The following is a 20,825-nucleotide window of genomic DNA, read 5'->3' as shown; positions in this document are numbered from 1 at the left end:
AAACTATATTGATCATCTTTGTCACATAATGATCATTCAATTGCAGGCGTCACATTATGCCAATCTTGTAAAATAATTCATGCAAAATTAACTCCGTATAAAATTACCAATAACCATTCAAATGTCTCAAAATTTTGCTCAAGGATCAAAATCCATCAAGAAAATAATATACGTAGTAGAAAAGATAGAACTGTATCACAGCCAAAAGAGTACGATTAAAATGATGGTGTATTCCACTACAATGTAACAATTTCTCAGTTAAGATAAAATCAAGGTGACAAATCCAACAAAAATTACTAGCAACAGCAAAAACAAGGCGTCGTATGCCTCGTTGAATCTTTGTGCAGTTGCAGAGAATTTCAACCTACTTTTTAAAATCTGCTAGTTTTAAAGTTTACAATTTCTCTACTGGTAAGACGTACATTAAGGCTTAAGCTTTAGACTTCTTTCCCTTCGCCTCTGGGGCGGGTTTGCTCTGGAAAGGCAAGAAGGTCTTTCCATACATGAATGGTCTTAAAACTTCGGGTATTTCGACTCCATCTTCCTTCTGGTAGTTCTCCAGAATACAGCACAAGGTTCTTTCAGTTGCTGTCAGAGTTGAATTCAACAGATGGACATATTGCTTTGTTTGTTCATTGCTCTGTGACCAAGCAAAAGATATAAAACTTCAAATTTATACACTACTAAATCATCTTAATGGACAGTTCTAATTGAAACAATAGGAGTCGCAAATAAATGCTAAATTAGGTTAATTAGGTATAGCCGTATAGGAGATCCACCAAAATTTAGAAGACGATTCACAAAGTACCTTTTTCTGGCCATATCGAATCTCCAGTCTCCTTGACTGGAAGTCTGTACAGTTTGAACATGACACCAACTCTCTATATTGATTAGATGAAGGAAACCAAGCTTCCAAATCAAGCTTCTTTGCTGCTGCATCATTCAGGGCACCAGAAACAATAGCCACAATCTGATAAGGAAGTCCCAGCTGCAATGGCAATAGAAACCAACTTTAAAGGCTGAACTAGACTTAGAACACCCTGGACCAGAATAAAGAAAGGGGCAGCATGCAGCAATTGCAAATCAATCATACTAAAACAAAGAAACACGCCAAAACATGCCAGAGAGTTTATTGATTAACAAACTCAAGGATGCTACGAAATGTGGTTAGTCAGATACCCTAAACGGTTATCATGATAAATTTAAAGTGGATACAACACACATAGTACACACTACACAGAATACTGCAGACAGGAGAAAACAATATACCTGCTGATAAAATTCTTCAGAATTTTTTAACATTTCCTCGTGCATATCCCATGAATCATTTCCATTCGGGCTAGTGATGCAAAATTGTTCAATTTTCTCAAACTGATGAACTCGGAAAATTCCAAGAGTATCTCGCCCATGTGAACCTGCTTCTTTCCGGAAGCACGATGAGTATCCAGCATATCTAACAAGGATAACACAAATATAAGGACACAATCATTGAATCAAATAATTCCAATTGCACAAAAGAACAAAGATTGCACCTTATTGGGAGTTGTGAGGGATGAATCCAATCATCCAAGTGGAAAGCACAAAGCGGCTGCTCAGCAGTGGCAATCAAATATTTGTCATCTCCCTCACCAGTTACCTATTGGAAATATGAATCAACAACTTAAGCTTCAACAATTTACTTACTGAACAGCCAGACAACTAAGCAAGAATGCATCCATTCTCATCAGAAACCAAAGCATAGGCAACCAGCAACAGCCAGTGAGCAGTAGTAATCGGTTTTTTTTTTAATGTAAGATAAACAATATTCTCTAAAGACTAAATCTGATCAGTAACACATAGACATCACAGGAATATGATGGGGAATGTCTAGATGGTTCAACCCAGTACATAGTATAATGAGTTTAATGACAGAAAAATCAACAGTGAGGACAGCACATACATACATACCTCATAAGATTCATACACAAACAGTTATCTGCACAGTGAAAATTTTACCTTGTAAAGTTCTTCGTCAAATTGGGCTAACTGAGCACATTTTGCCATGATATCTTTCCGCATGAAGAACGGAGTCATTAACGGTGTATATCCCTTTGATGAGAGAAAACTGAGACCAAAATTTATCAGAGCTTGATTCAGAAGGACGCCATCACCTTTCAAGTAAAAACCTCTAGCACCAGCAACGTTGGAGCCTGTACATGTCATATTTGGCACAATTAGCCATTAGATAGGAAATGAAACATCTATGCATACTATCTAAGCGACATTCTATGACAGTGTTGTGAAGGACTGGACAATATGGTTGCATAAATATGAGTTGCAGGACACTATCTCACTGAATGCATATTACCTTCACCCAAGAGTACGCGAGAGTTGGACTTAAATTACATTAAAATAGAGTGACAAAATGATCAGCTAAAACAAAACAAATTCAAATTCCAAGCAATAGAAACTGAATTCATAGTCAAAATCATCCGTCAAGCAGCCACAGAAAGAGAGCCGTAAAAACAATCAATGAATCTGTTCCTATTTTTATCAGTAGTGGAGAGCATTCAATTTGCAGAAATGAGAAAATATGAGGTGAGGGATTAAACACATGAGTATCCACAAAAACGAGGTGAGGAATTAAACAAAGAAGAATTAAAAATAACGCTTGAGTAAAAAATACAAAGCTTTCATAAACAAGAAATACAGCACCTTTCTTCGTATCTACTATCCCAAGAAGCTCAACAAGGTCAACATGATTTTTCAACTTTGGTTCCATTCGCCTTTCACCCCACGTTCGGATCACAGCATTGTTTGCCTACATCATCATACAAACAAGTTTGTGGGCACCAAGTCTGATTAAATAGCATTTTTTTTTCCTGATTTCTTATGTTTCTTAAGCACTATATCTAACCACCAAAAAATGAAAACGAAGTAATTTCTTATAATTCTTAAGCACTATATCCAATCACCAAGAAATGTAGAAGATACTTTGATTTCCATATACATTCATACCTCATCGTTGCTAACTGGGACTGAATCGTGAATCAGATTCCCAATCAATTCCAATTTAGCATACAATGCAGCCTTAACTTCCTGAACTTCAGCATCTTTCTCTGCAGTTGATTTCTTATTCTCGTCTGTGCTTTTGATCATTTCAGATGCATCCTCACCTTTCTGCACAGAATTGCCTTGGTAAGATTTCGGAAGACAAAATAACATTCTTAAATACATGCAAATCATGAGTACAATCAGCAACTCACAATTTTCAGGCGTGCCACCTCTTTGTTGATCCTATTGAAGTCCTTGCGCAAGCTCTCTAGCTCAAATTGACCTAACAAACAATCATTTATCAAGTTGACCGCTGAGGACTGAGGTGATGAAAAACTATTTGAACCACTGAGGTAATTAGTAAACTTCTACGCATTACTGTAATAACTAATGACCAATTAAACAACATTGTGATCAAATCTATCTCCTTTGTCCAGTTGAGCTTTTCGATCAAAATATACTTCAAAACCTGAATACTTACAGACACAGCACTAAATTACTGCAAACGAAACACAATATTGTTTCTAATCTGTAGCAACACTAAACCCTCAAGTCAAAAGTTTAATTCAAATTTATATTTAATGGACTTAAGTAAGAACTTTATACAGTTTATCTTTAACTAACTGTCATCATTATCACTAATGCTACAAAAAGGAATCAAATTCTCTTTATTCAAGGATTTAAGCAACTAAATGAAGTGGGTTTCGACCAAAAGTCCCAAACACCTAAACAATGTAGAATTATCGTTGGTGATCTTTTGAAGCTACCAACTAATTCCCAAAAATCTCCGTAAAATTTCCCAAAATTCGATCCTCGAAAAGAAAATAAGTCGGCAAATTTAATCATACAATTAGGTTAATCAATTTATAAATTGAACTACATTTTCCCAATCATAACCAATATTTTCAATTTCTACATGTAAAAACAACTTCAAACCACCATTCTAACATTCTCCCCCAATTTTACACACAGAAAAATCAAAACTTTCCTAGAAATTCAAGCTTACTAACCACGCAACTTCATCATCACAAAAATAACAGAGATCCATTACTAAAGCAACCCAAAAACATCAAAAGCAAAAACCCAGAAAATTAAAATTGAAGAATTCATTTCAAAAAACAAAAATATGAAAAAGAGGAGAGAGAGAAAGTACGTCGGCGCCATTCTTGATCGAGGGCGATAACCTCGTCGACAATGGCTACATCTGCGAAACGACGACGTTGAGATTCACGAATGATTTCAGGGTTTCCTCCTTTATCTACTCGAAATAGGTTGATGTCCAACATCCTTAATTTCTCAGATTAAATCTCGAGTAAACGATAATGGAGGCGGCTAAAGAGAGAAAGTGAGAAGAAAAGCAGCTGAGTAGAGAAGTTTTGTTAATGGAATGAGTAGTACTGGCCTACTGGGGTTAAAAGAAAACCCTATCGTTTACCGTGAGAGGAAATGTCAAGGTTTTGACCTTTGAATAACTAGTGCGCGCGCCCCTCCAACGTCATGATATGGATAGTGGTGCGTGTTTTCGTGTTGTTATCTTGAGAATCATTAAGATGTATGATAAATTGCATAATAGTATACTATATTGTATGCCTTAATTATGTAGGTATATTTATAAGGTAGATTAGTGATTTATATTTGGGTTTTTGTATCAAGGCAAGTTTTTAGTAACTTAAAGCATATGTGATGTAAAAATAAAAAATAATAAAAAAAAGATCACATTGATTTATAAGCAATCTTGTAGCAAATGAATCAAAGTGTACCCGTCAAAAATAAAATGAATCAAAGTGTGAGATGAACACGAAAAATAAAACAGTGTTACATATATGAATACCATTATAGGTGCAAAGGTAAATATTAACATTAGTAAACATGTATAATATTGATTCATTTTTCAGATTCATGTAACTATCATGAGATATGACCATAATCATAGGATTACATTATATTACACAATATTGAAGTTCGGCAAAAGCTTAATGAATAACTAACTCATAGTTTGGCCTAAACAGTACATATAAGACAACTTAGGATGGATGCAAGGCTAGTTATAAGATAATAGGACTTTCACTCTTAAGAAATATGATACCAATTTTTTCAACTTATGTTCCTGCATCTGCAAGTACTTGAAGTTCAGTAAAATCTTAATGAACAACTAACTCAGAATTTGACCTAAACAGTACATATAAGACAATTTAGGATGGATGTAAGGCTAGTTATAAGATAATAGGACATTCACTCTTAAGAAATATGATACCATTTTTTCCAACTTATGTTCCTGCATCTTCAATTACTTGTAGAAATTCATTTGTTATTTCGCTGTAAACATCGCCATTGTCGAAATATAGTGTTTCAACATGAGCGTCTCACATCATGTGGCATTGGCGCACTGCCATAGCAAAGCTGAATTTGTGTATGCTTATTGACATAAAAGAAGACTTTCTTAGCAGACTCTTTTTCGGCTCGCCTTCTCTCTCACGAGAGTCACAACCATTCTTTTTCCCGGCTCCTTCTCTCTCACATATACACTCTCTCTCGATCTCTCTCATTCCCGAAACTTTTTCTCTCCCTTCCTCCCTTCCTATATCTCATCCTCTCCCTCTCCCTTTTTCTTCCCCTCACTTTCTCTCCCCCCTCTCCCTCTTCTCTTTTGTCCCTCCATCCTCCATCTCTTTTTAAAGCTAGCTATTACTACGATTGTACAAACAAAATAAAACAAAACAAACAACACTTACTGATAAACCTAGCACGATTTTACAAGAATGATTTAAATATTTTTTTTGGCTCCTTATAACTCCTTTGGTACGTTTTTTTTCTTCTCAAAATTAGAGTTGAATATATTCGAAAATATTTGTAAGATATTTCACCCCTATTATTGACTCTAAGGTCATCCTTACTCAAAATATATACTAAAACAACTTCTTTGTTTAGGTTTATTTATTACCAACCCATTTTGAATATCATGGTGATAGACTATAGACAAACAATAGTGAAAATTTAACACTTGCTCCATCTTCTCCTTTTGTCTTTCTTCATTTTTACACTCTTAATCTTGCAACTTATAATGATCATTAACTTATTGCTTTTAACACTTGCTCTCATTATCACCCCTTCTCACTTTCTCTCTTCTCCCTTTCTATCTTTCTCTAAATTTTTACAATTGACTTTATGGTTTTACAAATGTTAGAATCTTTTTTCAAAAATTCTCATTATATTTTCCTTGATAACGTTATAGAAATGGTCTTCTAAAATGTTCATCTCTTTCGATCTCCTTTGTTGAAGCCTCTCAACCTTTTTTTTCATTCTCATACTCCTAATTTCTATCCTTCCCTTACTTCGTAGCCTTTTTCACTATTAGACATTCAAAATGGTCTTTTGAAGGGCTTCGCACCTCTTCCTTCCTCTATTGCCGCGAGATCTCTCTCTATCTCTTTCTATCTCCAATGACGACCTCTCTCTGTATCTTTGTAATTCTCCGTACGCCCTCTATCCTAAAGTAGTGAATTACATATTTGCCCTTCCCTCTATTTCATGACCTAACTATTCTTGATTTCCCTCATCATCATTCATTTTGTTTGTTTCCATGGCTCCCTTCTCATCTACCTCTTTCCCAATTTTATTTTCCCTCGTTATTTTTCATTTTCAAGCATCTCCTCCATCTCAAGCAAATTATTTTTTCAATCCTCGTTTAGTTGGTTGATTAAATGTGTTTTTCTAAGAGTATTAATGTGTGCTTGTGAACATGGAATGCATGATTATGTGTTTTCTTCATCTACAACTACTCATTTGTCTTCTACAATCAATTTTACAAATTTCAAAAGCCTTTTAAAATTTGATCCCCTTCTTTCTCCTCATTTCTATTCTTACTTATTCATTATAATTTTGCATAATTCATAGATATTTGATTGCTTATTCCCTAGAAAATTTAGTTTTTTTATAAAACAAACTATTCTCTATCTCCCTCAATCTTACAACCTTTGATTGGAGCCAACATCTTTATCAATATTAACTTTTTGTCTCATCTCCAAAGTAGAATAAAACCATACCATATTTCAGGTATTAACATTCAACCAATTATTTAGCAATGATAACATAATTTTATCTGATATACATTTTAAAAGTGAACAGTCAAAACCAAACAGCAAAAGGGGGGAAACCCCACAAAGATTACATGTTCATTTAAGAACTTGCCCCTCAATATATTCTTGCAATTGCACATCATTGTTTTTCTCAGACTGAAAACAAAAAAGAGATATTATTGTTAGCAAGACCTGCAAAGCTAATTTTACACCTCAATCCTATTTCACACATTATTTTACAGGCTTGAGTTTATATACAAAGCTTCATTGACATAGAAATAAAATGGAAGTATAGACATCTAACAATTGAGAAATGGCTTGCTAGTTCACCAATTTCTCATTTATAAGCTTCTCCAAGGACAGGGCAAGTTCCATAGCTGCATCACAAAAATCAATGCACCCCCTTTTTTCTCCTCTATTGAAGCGTACTCCGAGTTCTCCCTCTTTTTAAGTGCTTCATAGTTCATCCTTATTTTCGCTCTAAAACGCTCAAAAGTGATCATCTCTCTCTCTCTCTCTCCCCCTATATATATATATATATATATATATATTATAAGCTTTTAAAAAAAAATCAAAGATGATTATGGTAAATCCCTAACCTACTTGAATATATACCTTCCTCGCATGGCTTCACGAATATGAGAGGACTTATTTTTCTCAATCTTATTAAATATTATCAAATCTCTCTCTCTTTCTCTCTCGCTATCTCTTCATTCCATTCCTTTATTCTTTTTTTAGATACGTAGCTATTTATGACATTCTTATCAAATACTCGTGCCCCCCCCCCCCCCATGCTATGATATGTAAATTTGTTCATGTTAATATGTGTGTTATTTTGAAGATTGTTAAAATGCATGCAAGTTTGGTTTATGTTAATTGGATATGTTTTAATGATTGTAATGTTTAGGTTTGTATGCATGTGAATGGTAAAAGCAACGTACTGGTTAAGGAAGTTGTCTAGGGCTTTCCATTTTCCCAAATAAATTCTTTTTATTTTGAAAAATTATACATTTCATTAACTATGACTGTCTACGGCTAACATCATGTACATAACGTATTTCGTAATTTTACTCATTAGAAATAAGTTCGATTGTTGGTCACTGTTGATGCCCAAGACACTGCAAAATTGATATTATAGTGTAACATTTGACTTATAATATTAATGCATATTGATATTTATGTTTTATTTGTTATTTGATTGTTGGATGACTCATCTCTATTTCTTTCTTCATTTTCACACTCTTAATCTTTCAACTTATAATAATCATTAACTTATTGCTTTTTAACACTCACTCTCATTAGCCGCCCCCCTTTCTCATTTGCTCTCCTTTCCTTTTCCATCTTTCTTTATATTTAGTAATTGACTTATATAGTTTTGCACATTTTAGAATCTTTTTGAAAAATACTTTTTATCTTTTCCTTGATTACATTATAGAAATAATGGTCTTGTAAAATGTTCATCTCTTTCTCTTTTATTGAAGCCCCTCAACCTTTTTCTTTCTTCATTTTCATACTTCTAATTTCTCCCCATCCTATATCGTAGCCTCTTCAATTCCACAATTAAAAAACACTATGTTTGGATAGAGAGAAATGGAAAAAGAGAGAGAGAGAGGAGAAAAGGAGGGATGCATATCCTATGTTTGGATATCTAATGCAAGGACGGAAGGGAGGAAATTAGAAGGATCCATTTCCTTCCCTATTTAATAAATCAATTCCCTCCATTTTCCTTCCCTCACCTCCCTTTCCCTTCCCTCTTTTTCTTTCCCCTTCCTTTCTCTACTATTGTTATCCAAACATAGTGTAAGTTGGTCTTTTGAAGTGCTTCCAACCTCCTCCTTCCTCTATTGCCTCGAAATCTCTCTCTCTCTCTCTCTCTCTCTCTCTCTCTCTCTCTAATTTATCCCTCTTTGCTCCTTATCCAAATATGTAACATAATATACAAAGTTAATCCCTACTTGGTATTCCGTCCCACTCTAGCTTCTTATACCCCTTCTAACCCTTTTCCATCTTCGTTTACAGCTTAACACTTGATTCATATGATTTTACAAAATTTAAATTCTTTTCAAAAAGTATTGTTTACCTACTCCTTGATTACATACTAAAGATGGTCATCTAAAGAGTTCTTTATCTCGTTCCCTTTCCTCAAAGCCCCTTGCCATTTTTCTTTCTTCATTTTACATTCCTCTTTTTTATCCATTTTCCTCTCCCATAGTTTCTAAGTCTCTTTTACAATTAAACACGTACAAAGAGTTGAAGTGTTTCTTACCTTTTCCTTCCTCTATTGCCCTAAAACCTCTCTCTCTCTCTCCCCCCCCCCCCCGACCTTGTCTCCCTGTTCTCTTTAGTTTTTTTAATGCTTTGAAATAGGTTACACTTGCTCCCCTCTCACTCAATTCTTTCTGTATTAGCCCAAAAACTATGTGCGGATAAAGAGAAATTGAGGGAAAAGAAGAGCAAAATAAGGGAATTGAAGCATCATTAATCAGAAGGATTTAGTTTCCTTCCCCTTATAATAAACCAAAATCTCTCTATTGTTGTAAAGATTTGGAAGGAAATAAAAGTTTATTTCTCCCTCCTTTTACCTCCCTTTCCCTTCCCTCTTTTTCTTTCTCCTCTCTTTCTCTTCACTATTATTATCCAAACATCATGAAACTATTTGTCATTCTCTTTCTTTCTTTTATTCATTCATAATCTTTCTTATTCTTGGTCCATCCTCTAAGAGCTTTAAAAATCGTAGGTTGCACTTTAATAAATTATAGCCCTGCTGTCTTCCAAAAGCACATCCTCAAATGCAAGGTTGACAACTGAAACTACAATGTAAAGCATACACACAAATTGTACCAATATAATATAATTTGGTTTACTTAAATCAATGACAAATCATTCAACAAAACAATGTTCTTCTTAATAATGCTACAAAAAATTTACGTTGCTGCAATCAATCTCATGACAAACATGAAACTACCAGCACATGTCCTTTCTCAACATCTTGCCCCAGACAATTGCAACAACCACCTAGCAACAGCAACCCTAAACTCAATCACGAACTTCCCTCCTCTTCTCATGGTAGCCTTCTTAATCTCAATTGAGCTTCATACCACGCTTTATCCTGCATCACAAGTATAAGTAGTTTAAAATTTAGAGGGACATCATATTAGACTGCTTAGATGTTTTACATCTCAAGTTTAGGTCCACCTACCTGACCAATTCGGTCCCAGTAACCCCGGCATAGAGCAATAAAGACATGAGTTTCAAATATGGTGTGCAAATGATTCAATGTGCTTATCAACTGTTCTTTCAGAGGCTGCATTCTATTTCTAAAAGTAAAACATTAATGAAACATGAGAACATCTGCATATAAGTGTAAGATATTAACCAAAAAATGACTGGAAAAGACAGCCATGGCAGAAATGAAATGCGTCAGAATTGTAAACTTGACACCTAAGCCAACAATATATGATTGACATGAGTTTGATGTGGAAAGAGGAAGCTAAACTGAAAAAGTATGGTCAATCTACTACTACTCCTTAAAAACTTTGTCCAATTATTAAAAAAAAAATAAAAAAAAAAAATAAAAAAAAAAGATAAGATAATACTTGGTAATCTTCAGGAATCATGATTTTCCCTTGATAAATATTAAGTTCACATATGATAGAAAACTTTGTAAGCACTACCTTGATTGAGCACTCGTATTAATAAGGATGTATTTGAATCCAATAGACAAATAATTAATTAGAATAATTAAAACTTCGGTTTTGACATAAAATAAACCAACCTCTCGAGTGCCCCTCCTTTCACAGACGCTTTGGAGAGTATGGACCATTTATTATCATATTGTATCTTTTGACCAAATCTGGAAGGGGCATCTTAAATTTGAGACAATACTAAGTTAACTAGAGTTGGGATAACTGAAGAGAAGGATAAATATCCTAACTATTAAATTTCTAGAACAAAGTAGGCTAATTAAATGCAGAGATTGCTAGCTTATTCCGAAGGTCTAAGTTTATCAGCATATATTGAAAAACTTTATAAGACAACAGGAAACCATAAAAAGGAATAGAAGGAGCACTCATCAGCAAAGTCAATAGATCAGAAGTGTGTAGAATAATAATACACTAATCCTCAGGTGTCACACTCATAAAAAATATCAAGGGTTCATACCATGCGTTTGTATTATCACTTGCTAAGTGCCAGAACACGGGAAAGCTTTGAATTACCTTCATCAACTCCTCGAGAAGACGAGGTGCAAGTTCCAGTACACGTTTCAGATCACCATTTAATGTTGGAGGTAGGTCTGATGTTTCCCTTGTTAAATGGGCTTGAATTAACAATTGTGTCTAGCAGAAAAGATATATGTTATGTAAGAAGTCAACTCATAATTTTATATTTCACACCTAATGAATTCGAAAATAAGCTTCGAAAAGTGGACACATACAAATTGAAATTTGAGATTAGATTTTGAAATTATGTTGTCATTGCCAAGCAAATGGTAAGTTGAATTCTTCTAGCTTCTTGACACTGACCTTGAAATCAATGCTTTGCAAGAAATCTCCCTGTTTACCTATACCATAGAAGTGCCCCTTTTAATTTGGGGTTAATTGAAGTTACTTCACATTAATAAATACTTTTGCACATGGTAAAAAGTAAAATAGATTAAGACAATTAAAATGACAAAAATCATGTCTTTTTAACAACGATGAATTCACATTTGTACATTTACGCATGGGCGCATGGCTGATTGGCAGCTACCATATGTCGAGAATCTTCTTAAGCCCAATGTTTACATATTCAAGCAATTCCCACAATCTTCAAAGTAAGACTTAATAACTTACACAAGCTCGACAAAAAACATGCCTGCTCTCATCCATAAGAACAATTCCAGCTTCCTCAATTCGTTGAAAGCTCCCATAGCTTCCAAAACACATATTAAAAAATCAGAAAAAATAAAAATTATTATAAACATTTGCAAAAAATCATAAATGTAAGAAATTACTCACACGAATCGATATACTTATGAGGAGAAGAAAGTTTAGAGTTTCGGAGCTCCGTAAGCATTTGAGCAGAGTACTTGAGAGCTTCTGTGAGATTATCCGAATCCTACAATTGAATTTACAACCCAAATTAAACAAAATTAGAAAGAATAATTGGAATGCTATAGAAAAGCGATTAAATATTTTAAATAAATTTTTTTTTAAAAAAAAAAAACTAATCTCCATGTACAATTCTCGGAACAAAAGAAAAAAAATTAACCCCATAAATTATGCAGAGGAGTATTAGCAACCCAGCCAAAAAAAATATCCTTATTTCAAACATGCAATAGTAGAGATTTAGAGAAAATTACCTTGATAATTTGACACATTTAATCCCGAATCAAACCAAACAAATGCTAACATAAGATCAAAGACGAATTCAATCATAGCAAGAAAGCAATAAAATCATAGAGAGTTAAGGATTAGAGTTTGCGAACCTTGAGAGCAAGGTCAGGGTGTTCATTCTGTTGAAGTTCCTGAATCGGTTCAAATTAAAGAGAGGATAACTAGAAAAAATCAATTACAAACTTAAATTAAACCACAAAAAACTCAATTTTTCAAATACCCACAAAAATTCACGTCACCCGATTTCACAATCAACAAAAGTAAATCAAATGTTGGGTAATTAACCATCAAATGAACAACAATAATAATCAGAATTTAATTTTTTCTAATTCAAAAAAATGCACCAAAACACAAAAATCAGCTTTAAAAACTTAATAATCAAATCAAAACCAAACAAAAAGTTAGATCTCACATGCAGATTAACACATATAGCAAATCAACAACAATCTAGAAATGAAAACAAAAATTGAATAGGAATCAAAATAGATCAATCGCAACAGAAAAAAAATCAAACACGAATCAAAATAGATCTGGAAAACTAAAATTGAATCGATGAAAACAAAAATTAGGAGAGAGAATTTACCGGCGGCACCGGTGACGAGGACGCGAACTGGTTCTTTGGCCATTTAAGAGCGACGAATTCGAAGGAGGAGAGAGAAAGTGAGATGAGCCAAGCAGGTGAGTGGAGAAGAAAATTACTCAAATTCAGCCCAAAAATGACCAGAGCAAGTAATCTAAGGAGAGAGAAAGCAGTCAAACACCACCGCCATGAATGAATGAATGAAGGAGCAAGAACACAGGAAATGGGGAAAAAAGCACCGACTTAAGGGGAAAAGCAGAAGGGCAAAATTGGCAATGTATTAATTTTGGGGGCAATGGGGTAATAGCGCCAGAAGTTACTATTCATAACAACAGTAACTCCCCTCTTGAACTTTTATATGGTTTATAGATGTTTGGACAATTGGGTATCTCCGTTCCAAAATAAATGCTCGAGACGTAGAAATTTGATGAATTATACGAAGTACATTGAGATGTTTCAAAGTTAGAGCTTTAAATGTGGGTTTGTATCTCTTAACCACTTTTATTTTCATTTTGACGGAAAGTCATTTCAAAAGTTAGGGTTTGAAGGGATGAGATTTAATTGTACTTTTATAAATCCCATATGAGCCCCCATATGACCATATCTTGCGATTGATCATAATATATTATCCTCTTCGCAGCCTATAATAAGGGAGAAGGTAGAAGAGAGAGAAGGCTCCTTGCCACGTACGAGCAACGACGTCACCTCTATCGATCACATGAAGGCGTAAAGGAGCGCTAGTCAACTTTAATACCATTAATACAAAACAATATTAGAGTCATCTCCAAAAGCTAACTCAAGGGGAAGAGATCCCATTTTCCTATATAATCATTTCAAAATATATGTAAGACTTTCTTTTTCTATAATAGCATAGGCCCCCAAAAGACGTCCATACTTCGGTTGTGAATAAGGATATTAGTGGGGCGGGTCAAGTAGGAGACCAGCCCCATCCCCGCCCCAATTGGGTGGGGATGGATCTTGGTTTGGCGGGTGGTGGGGCCGGGATTGGATAAAAATCATACCCGCCATGAGTGATGGGGCGGGGTGGATTTTACAGTGTATCCGCCCCATCCCGCCCCGCCCCGCCCCACTTCATACTCGCCTCACACCCACATCTATATATTTTAAAAAACAAAATTATATATTTTTATACTATTTATGAAAAAAATATATATATAAATTAAAATAGTAGATATAATAATTGTAATACACTAATATTATAACTAAAAGAGTGTGTAATATTAACAATAATTTTTTTCTTGTAGTCTATATTAACTAGATGAAGCCGGTGCAATGCACGGTTTGTTTAAATTTTAAAACAAATTTTTTTTAATTAATGTGCTAAAATTGGTTTATACTACCTCTGATTTTTTTTAGTTGCAACTTTGGGGTATTATTTGAGAGATATAAAATATTCCAAAGTAGCAACTAAAAAAAATCGGAGGTAGTATTTATATATTCCTAATATCAAAAGATAATATTTTATATTTAATTAATTTAAATTCAAAAATGACATTCACCAATTTTTCTTACGTAACATTTGAATCATTTAATTATAATTTAAATTTTAAAATCTCATTCGCCATTTTGCTTATGTGGCATTTGAATTATTTAATTATAAAAAAAATTTAATAATCTCTTATTTAATTGGCTACTACTAAAATTTATAATCCAACACGGCACACTAAGAAAATTAGATCACATGTGGCTCTCTAAAAACTCGGGAAAAAACTCCCCTTTATATATATATATTAGATTATGTTGAATTGTGTATTGGGAGGTGGGGATTAGGCGGGTCTTAGGCGGGGATAAAGTGGGGATGGATATCCAAGTAGGGATGGGCGCGGGGATGGTTTTGAAATTATACCCGCCGGGACAGGGATGGGGATGAATTTTGGACCCGCCGCGGGGATGCGGATGAAAATTTTTGGTGGGGATGGAAAGGCCAACATCCGCCCCGCCCCGCCACATTGACATCCCTAGTTGTGAGTATTACATTGCTCTCCATCTTATATGCGAGATCAAATCTCATAGGGCTTATTTGAAAATTTCTTTAATCTACCCCTCAAGTGACTCTTCTTCTTCTATTGAATTTGTTTTAACGAGAATAAAAACAGTTGATTACAACTTTCAAAACCACTCTTTACCACATGGAACCTTTCCTACTCAAGATATAATCCATCATCAAGAATAATCCATCATGTTAGTAAAAGGTAGAAATTATCAATCACAACTCAAATCCCCAGCCAACTTTTGATATTCTGTATACACCTTGATGTATTCGCAATCAAAGAAAAGATGGCAACTTTTTTTTTTTTGATGGATAAGATTATTAGTCAAACAGTTCAAATTATAAGCATTGTTTTGTGCAATCACAAAGCTCACCTAGTGAATTACTTAAAACAGATGTAAATTAGAGTACAGCAAATAAGAAATCACTGAATCTGGTACTGCTATTATTACTCGAATAAACAGTCCGAGAAACATAGCAAGGCCGCCAAGATCATTATATACAGAGGCCTACAGCATTAGATACTGAAGGATAGAGAAAAATTTCTATCGGCTCTGCGGGAAGATTAATGCATAACTGAAACCTTAAAATAACTGCAACCATGGTTATCTGGAAGAAGACAGACCATAAGCATACATACATCACTCACTGAATGAAAAAGAAAGTGGGAAGGGGAAAAAAAAATACATCCCCTTCATCAAGCCTACTTCTTATCGTTGCTGGATTCTTCGCCCTCGTTGAGAATATCTGCAGCAGCAGGTTTGGCAGTCTCTACTTCAGGGGATTCCTTTGGTTTGTTCACGTCTGTGGCTTCTACCAGTGCAGGGGGCTGGGCTTCTACCAGTGCAGGGGGCTGGGCTTCTACCAGTGGAGGGAACTGGGCTTCAACAGAATGAGATTCCTTTGGCTCTTCAGAATTTTGCATGTCAGGATTTCTGGAAACTTGCATTTCCTCAAATTTTGAAATGATTTTCTGGAGTTCATCATTAAGATTCAGTGCCTCAAACAGCAAGCTTTCATCATCATTGGTGCTTTGAACTATCCTCTGAAGAACAGGCTGTGAATCCTTGCACTTGTCTAACATGTTTATCGTCAAGTCATCCTGCAATATCACAAATGAGCTCCACTTTCAATGAACCAATCAATAGTCAAATACTCCGAACCGTCTGCCAGATTGACACACTTATATATGTAAACTACTGAGCTGCAAGGATAGAAAACAAAGTGAGGGACACATAAATTTGGAACTGGCTTAAGATAAGAAAGCTGTTTATGTACAGGAAATTATCCATAACCTATTTGCACCAAACTGAGGTAAACAAACCGATTAGTACGAGTAGAAAAGATATGGCATTGCTGAATCAGATTAATATTCAAGTAATGCAATCACATAATAGACCAGATCAACAAAAATGTCTACAAGTCTTGCATATATATATGTGTGTGTGTGTGTGTGTGTGTCAACTTTCTATTCTAAGATATGTTTCTTAGACTCAATTTCAAGTTCATGTGTCAAATTCTCAACACTCAGACCTGATTACAGAAGTTTGACTTGTTATTAAGGACATTAAGGACCAAGTGCGAGATAAAATTTCATAAAAGGGACTAAGTCTAACACCTGAGGTATTGAACATGCATGTGATGTACCTGTGTCCAGAACTAGAGGCAAAGTCTAAAATAACATACATCTTAAGTACTAGGCACACCTTTCAAATAAAATTGGTTAAGATATATAAAAGGGGTCATATAATTCAATTTATCATTTGTGGTCACAGAAATATTAATAGACAGCTAAAAAACAGCATAGGTAGACCGCAGACTAATGACAACTGATACCTCTGTTGTTCTGTTATATTTTTATATACCCCTTTCTCTACTTCCCACACCCTTTAGAGTGAAGGGCTCGCAATACTATTATTGGGATTTAATTATTGGTAATTTGGTATCATATGAATATATGGGAGACAAAGCTATACCTAATCATCAATTACCATGTGAAACTGAAGGGCTCGCTTTAGTTGTTTAAAAGTGAGCAAGTCAATATATCACAACAACACCTAACATCATCCCGAGCTAAAGATGCATCCTGTTGTGACCATATGCATATATGTAGAGGTGCAGCAAGCTATAATTCCATGCTTTGGAACAGTAAAAAAAATGAAAAAACTATCAGTATGTAGGTAAGATACTTTTTTATCTGAACTCAGTTATAGACCCACAGAGGTTAACAGTTATAACACTTCAAAACTTAAATCTGCAGCTGAGACCTGATCTATAAAAAAAAACATTACCTCAATGACTTTGGGATCTGCTTCAGAGCTCAACAAACTGGAAAGCACTTCAAGGCTATTCTTGGTAATTTCTAGAAACTCCTTTTGTTCTGAACTGAGATTGCCATAGTTGTAAGGCAGCATAGCATCAGCTGCACCGTTTGACTCTGAGCCAGGAATTGGATAGCTTTCAGGTGGTGGGACTTCATGCTCGTCGGTGTATGACTCCAAAGAATACTGCACAGGCGGAAATGATCCGTCTTCCACCTGAGAAGACATGCTCCTCCTTTTCAAGTTCTGTCAATATGATTTGATGAGGCAACAAAGATAAGCACCAGAGATATTAGAACATAATGGTAATTACGACCAATATAAATTTCGAAAAATCCTAACAATGCTACAACATCTTTTCTAGAGATTTGATAAAGAGTGATTTTATTTGTGACTTGACACAGCCAGCATTATTATATTTAACTGCCTAAGTGGATTTTCCAGTATAGATTCAAGGATAGTTGCATACTTGTATGACACATTGAAGAGTGACAAATGTGACGAAGTTCCAAGTAAGTTACCGATATGCCATCACATCAATCAGCACTGCGGGATTTCAATTTCATTGCTGATCCACTCAACTTAACAATCCTAATATTTTTTGGAAACAAAATACTCCCTCCATCCAGACGATATATATCATCAATTAGAGCCTTAATCTATTTAAGACGTCAAAATAAAGTTTCACCTGTCAAAAGTTTATAGTTTATTACTAGACTTCCAAGATGTTCTAATATAAATTGGATGATTCAAAGCGTTAAGATAAATTAAGTCTTGAAACGAAATAACACGCCTATAACAATACTTACTCCGTACTACATAATCAAAATACCAAATTGTCATATTGTTAGAGAACATGAAAATGAACCTTGGCAGCTAGCTACCCAAAAATTAGAAGATGATAATTCAAACCATGAAGAGGTTTCATCCCAAAACCAATTGATAATGGGAGGAATAGCTCCTCAAGCTTCCTTGAGCCAATTATGTGGTCCGCATCCCTCCTTATCTCCAATGTCCGAAGACTAACACGTGCACAGCATGTAATTTCAACAAGAATCAAATAAATTTTACGCAAAACTAAGGAAGTTAATCTAACAATATAACCTAAGTTACACGTCCACCAAAAATCAAAACAATGCAGGCAAAATATGATTATATGAACAAATCATGGCCTACAAATACGCATTTCCCTCAAATACTCGCCATATAATCAAACACGGATAAACAAATTAATCAAAAAATCAAAATAAAGGCAAAAAATTGCTCAAATCACCTCATAAGTTTGGCGAAAAACAGGCAAATAACTCAACTCCTCAGTCTCACCCCAAGCCCTAATCAACTCCATAGCTCTAACTTGACATTCTCGATCAGCCTGAGGATTCTCAATCAGCTTAACCACCATATCTTCCACCACTTTCTCCGACGCAATCTCCGAGAAAACCTTCTCACAGTTCATCGCACAAGCTTCTAGAAGCTCCAACGCCAACCTCAACCCCTTAGCATCACCATTTCCGCCATTGTTGATCTTCTTCTTAATCGCCTTAACAATTTCAGCGCCGCTCAATTCTTCTGCATTGATTTGCGAGCAAATTCGAAGATTGAGGCCCCAATCAGGAGATTCGAGCGTCGGAGAAGTGGATTGATCCACGATTCGTGATTCTGGAGTTGGAGTTTGAAGAAGGTCCTTCATTTCTTTCACTTTTAGGGAAATTGTTCTTCCCATTTGAGTTCCTCCAGCTTTCAGACGTTCTCCAATGGAGGCTAGCGTTGATTTGTCCATTGATTTTAGGGTTTGTTGTGCAGGTTTTAGGGTTTGAAATTGGGGATTTTGATTTATGGTGTTTTTGAATTTTGAAAGGAAAAGGTCAAGGATTAATGAAATGAGGGAATGTTTACATTTTGTTCGTGTCAAATGAGAGAGACAAACGTGGAAGGTGAAAATCAATTGGACCTATGAATCTATGATCCTATTTGCTACTCCCTCCGTCCCTAAATTACATTCCTCCTTTCTATTTTTGGTATTCCAAAATTACATTCCTCCTTTCTATCTTTGGTAAGTTTTTTTAGTAAATCAACTCTCTTTTTTTGTTTTATATTTAATGCTTTCTCACTCATCCTTACCTAATCTCACTCATAATCCTTGTGCCAAACTACAATGAATATGATTGGTTAAAAATTTTCAATTAGGAGCATGTGATTGGTCCTTTTTTTTTGCAAAGGATTGATGACATGTCATGAGTAATAAATATTCTATCTTTGTACTTCCCATTGCATTATCTAATTATTGTTATTTGTCTTATTCTTCTCTCCTTAATTCCCGTGTAAATTTCCAAACAGGAATGTAATTTAGGGACGGAGGGAGTAGTATAATTTAGCTATCATATTCCATAGATGGACAAAAACTATTTTATATTTTCTTACACTAGAATATATTCATGTTAATGCACGAAATATATATGTATATTTAAGAAAGAAATAGAAAGTTATTATTATTTTTTTTAAGGAAGTTAAGGATTTTTTTTCATGTTAGTAATTTGGAATTTTAACGGTTATTCTAAAATAAAAAAGAAGGAATGTGAATTAAACTATATATCATGTATTTTGTTAAGCCTTTAATTCTCTTTGTCCATCTCCTTTTCAAAGCATATGAAGAATAGGAGTGTTACTCCCTATGCATATGAGTCCATGTGCTCTAAAATTTAAATTAATTGAAAGTAGGTTACAAGGACAGTATCCTATTAGAAGAGAGCACGGTGAATCAAGGGAACAACATGAGGTGCACCATGATCTTTTGCTCTCTGGTTAAAATATCAAGTTAAGCGATTACAATTAACTTAGGGCCTGTTCTGATTTACTGAACTGAACTAAACTACACTGATTAGAGCTGAATTGAACTGAACTGAAATGAAAAGAGCTAAAATGAATTGTTTATGAAATAAGGAGATTATGAACTGAACTGAACTGATTGGAGCTGAATTGAACTAAACTGAACTAAAATTAAGCTGAAAAGAACACGCCCTTAGTCTCTTTCATATATAGCGTGTTAGCATTCAACAAGAACACCAGTTGAAGGCAATTGCATCACAAATTGTTGAACAACCACTGTTTGATCTAATTAGGGCCTGTTCTGATTTACTGAACTGAACTGATTGGAGCTTAACTAAACTGAGCTGAACTGAATTGTTTATGAGAGAATGAAATTAAGAACTGAACTTAATTAATTTGAGCTGAACTGAACTGAAATTAAGCCGAAGAGAATAGAGCCTTAGTCAACTAAGTGAAGTACTTAATATCCTATATGGTGGAAAACTCTTGGCCCATAAGCCATATGTATTGGGCATGCAAATAGGATGACAATTTTGTAAAAAAATGAGAACATGAGGGTGCCAGGGTGGAAAATATGATGGCAAAAAGTACTACTACATGTAT

At 34.8% G+C, this 20,825-nt stretch overlaps 3 protein-coding genes across 19 annotated transcripts; all 3 read right to left on the bottom strand.

Annotated features, from left to right (window-relative positions):
- Positions 1-195: 195 nt before the first annotated feature.
- On the bottom strand, positions 196-4,422 carry LOC145567117 (serine--tRNA ligase-like). Its single transcript, XM_081626357.1, has 9 exons — positions 4,187-4,422; positions 3,246-3,316; positions 2,998-3,159; positions 2,695-2,800; positions 1,996-2,189; positions 1,533-1,636; positions 1,270-1,453; positions 809-988; positions 196-640 (listed from the first exon to the last, which is right to left on the bottom strand). Exons 1-9 carry the CDS (start codon positions 4,317-4,319, stop codon positions 431-433), a joined length of 1,344 nt encoding a protein of 447 aa, XP_081482483.1. The 5' UTR covers positions 4,320-4,422; the 3' UTR covers positions 196-430.
- A 5,498-nt stretch (positions 4,423-9,920) lies between these two features.
- LOC145567116 (uncharacterized) lies at positions 9,921-13,390 on the bottom strand. 17 transcript variants are annotated; one of them, XM_081626350.1, is made up of 9 exons: positions 13,068-13,388; positions 12,577-12,645; positions 12,451-12,495; positions 12,107-12,206; positions 11,964-12,020; positions 11,633-11,670; positions 11,327-11,446; positions 10,309-10,420; positions 9,921-10,218 (listed from the first exon to the last, which is right to left on the bottom strand). In XM_081626350.1, the coding sequence occupies exons 3-8, from the start codon at positions 12,466-12,468 to the stop codon at positions 10,361-10,363; spliced, it is 393 nt and encodes a 130-aa protein (XP_081482476.1). In that variant the 5' UTR covers positions 12,469-12,495; positions 12,577-12,645; positions 13,068-13,388; the 3' UTR covers positions 9,921-10,218; positions 10,309-10,360. The 17 variants fall into 17 exon arrangements, 11 of the variants coding, with proteins under 11 accessions (XP_081482476.1, XP_081482475.1, XP_081482482.1 ...); XM_081626349.1 differs by having other exon boundaries at positions 12,577-12,615; XM_081626356.1 differs by having other exon boundaries at positions 12,107-12,187; positions 13,068-13,387.
- Positions 13,391-15,497: 2,107 nt separating this feature from the next.
- Positions 15,498-19,330, bottom strand: LOC145568157 (TOM1-like protein 2). Its single transcript, XM_081627598.1, has 3 exons — positions 18,670-19,330; positions 17,367-17,642; positions 15,498-16,177 (listed from the first exon to the last, which is right to left on the bottom strand). Exons 1-3 carry the CDS (start codon positions 19,174-19,176, stop codon positions 15,779-15,781), a joined length of 1,182 nt encoding a protein of 393 aa, XP_081483724.1. The 5' UTR covers positions 19,177-19,330; the 3' UTR covers positions 15,498-15,778.
- Positions 19,331-20,825: the final 1,495 nt, after the last annotated feature.

The sequence above is a fragment of the Chenopodium album genome, chromosome 11, assembly GCF_948465745.1.
Source record: "Chenopodium album chromosome 11, dcCheAlbu1.1, whole genome shotgun sequence".
Taxonomy (NCBI): domain Eukaryota; kingdom Viridiplantae; phylum Streptophyta; class Magnoliopsida; order Caryophyllales; family Amaranthaceae; genus Chenopodium; species Chenopodium album.
The sequence above is the reverse complement of the archived record's forward strand: the minus strand, read 5'-3'. Positions and strand labels throughout refer to the sequence as shown.

What these genes read in the sequence shown, in the direction of transcription:
- LOC145568157 (XM_081627598.1), bottom strand. Translation starts at nt 19,176, where the DNA reads ATGGACAAATCAACGCTAGCCTCCATTGGAGAACGTCTGAAAGCTGGA. An exon ending in TTTTTCGCCAAACTTATGAG is followed by an intron (nt 17,643 to 18,669) that starts GTGATTTGAGCA and finishes TCATATTGACAG; the next exon opens with AACTTGAAAAGGAGGAGCAT. An exon ending in CAGATCCCAAAGTCATTGAG is followed by an intron (nt 16,178 to 17,366) that starts GTAATGTTTTTT and finishes GTGATATTGCAG; the next exon opens with GATGACTTGACGATAAACAT.
- LOC145567116 (XM_081626346.1), bottom strand. Translation starts at nt 12,526, where the DNA reads ATGATTGAATTCGTCTTTGATCTTATGTTAGCATTTGTTTGGTTTGAT. An exon ending in TCATAAGTATATCGATTCGT is followed by an intron (nt 12,021 to 12,106) that starts GTGAGTAATTTC and finishes GTGTTTTGGAAG; the next exon opens with CTATGGGAGCTTTCAACGAA. An exon ending in TGCAAAGCATTGATTTCAAG is followed by an intron (nt 11,447 to 11,632) that starts GTCAGTGTCAAG and finishes CTTTTCTGCTAG; the next exon opens with ACACAATTGTTAATTCAAGC.
- LOC145567117 (XM_081626357.1), bottom strand. Translation starts at nt 4,319, where the DNA reads ATGTTGGACATCAACCTATTTCGAGTAGATAAAGGAGGAAACCCTGAA. An exon ending in CCCTCACAACTCCCAATAAG is followed by an intron (nt 1,454 to 1,532) that starts GTGCAATCTTTG and finishes TATCCTTGTTAG; the next exon opens with ATATGCTGGATACTCATCGT. An exon ending in TTCGATATGGCCAGAAAAAG is followed by an intron (nt 641 to 808) that starts GTACTTTGTGAA and finishes GCTTGGTCACAG; the next exon opens with AGCAATGAACAAACAAAGCA.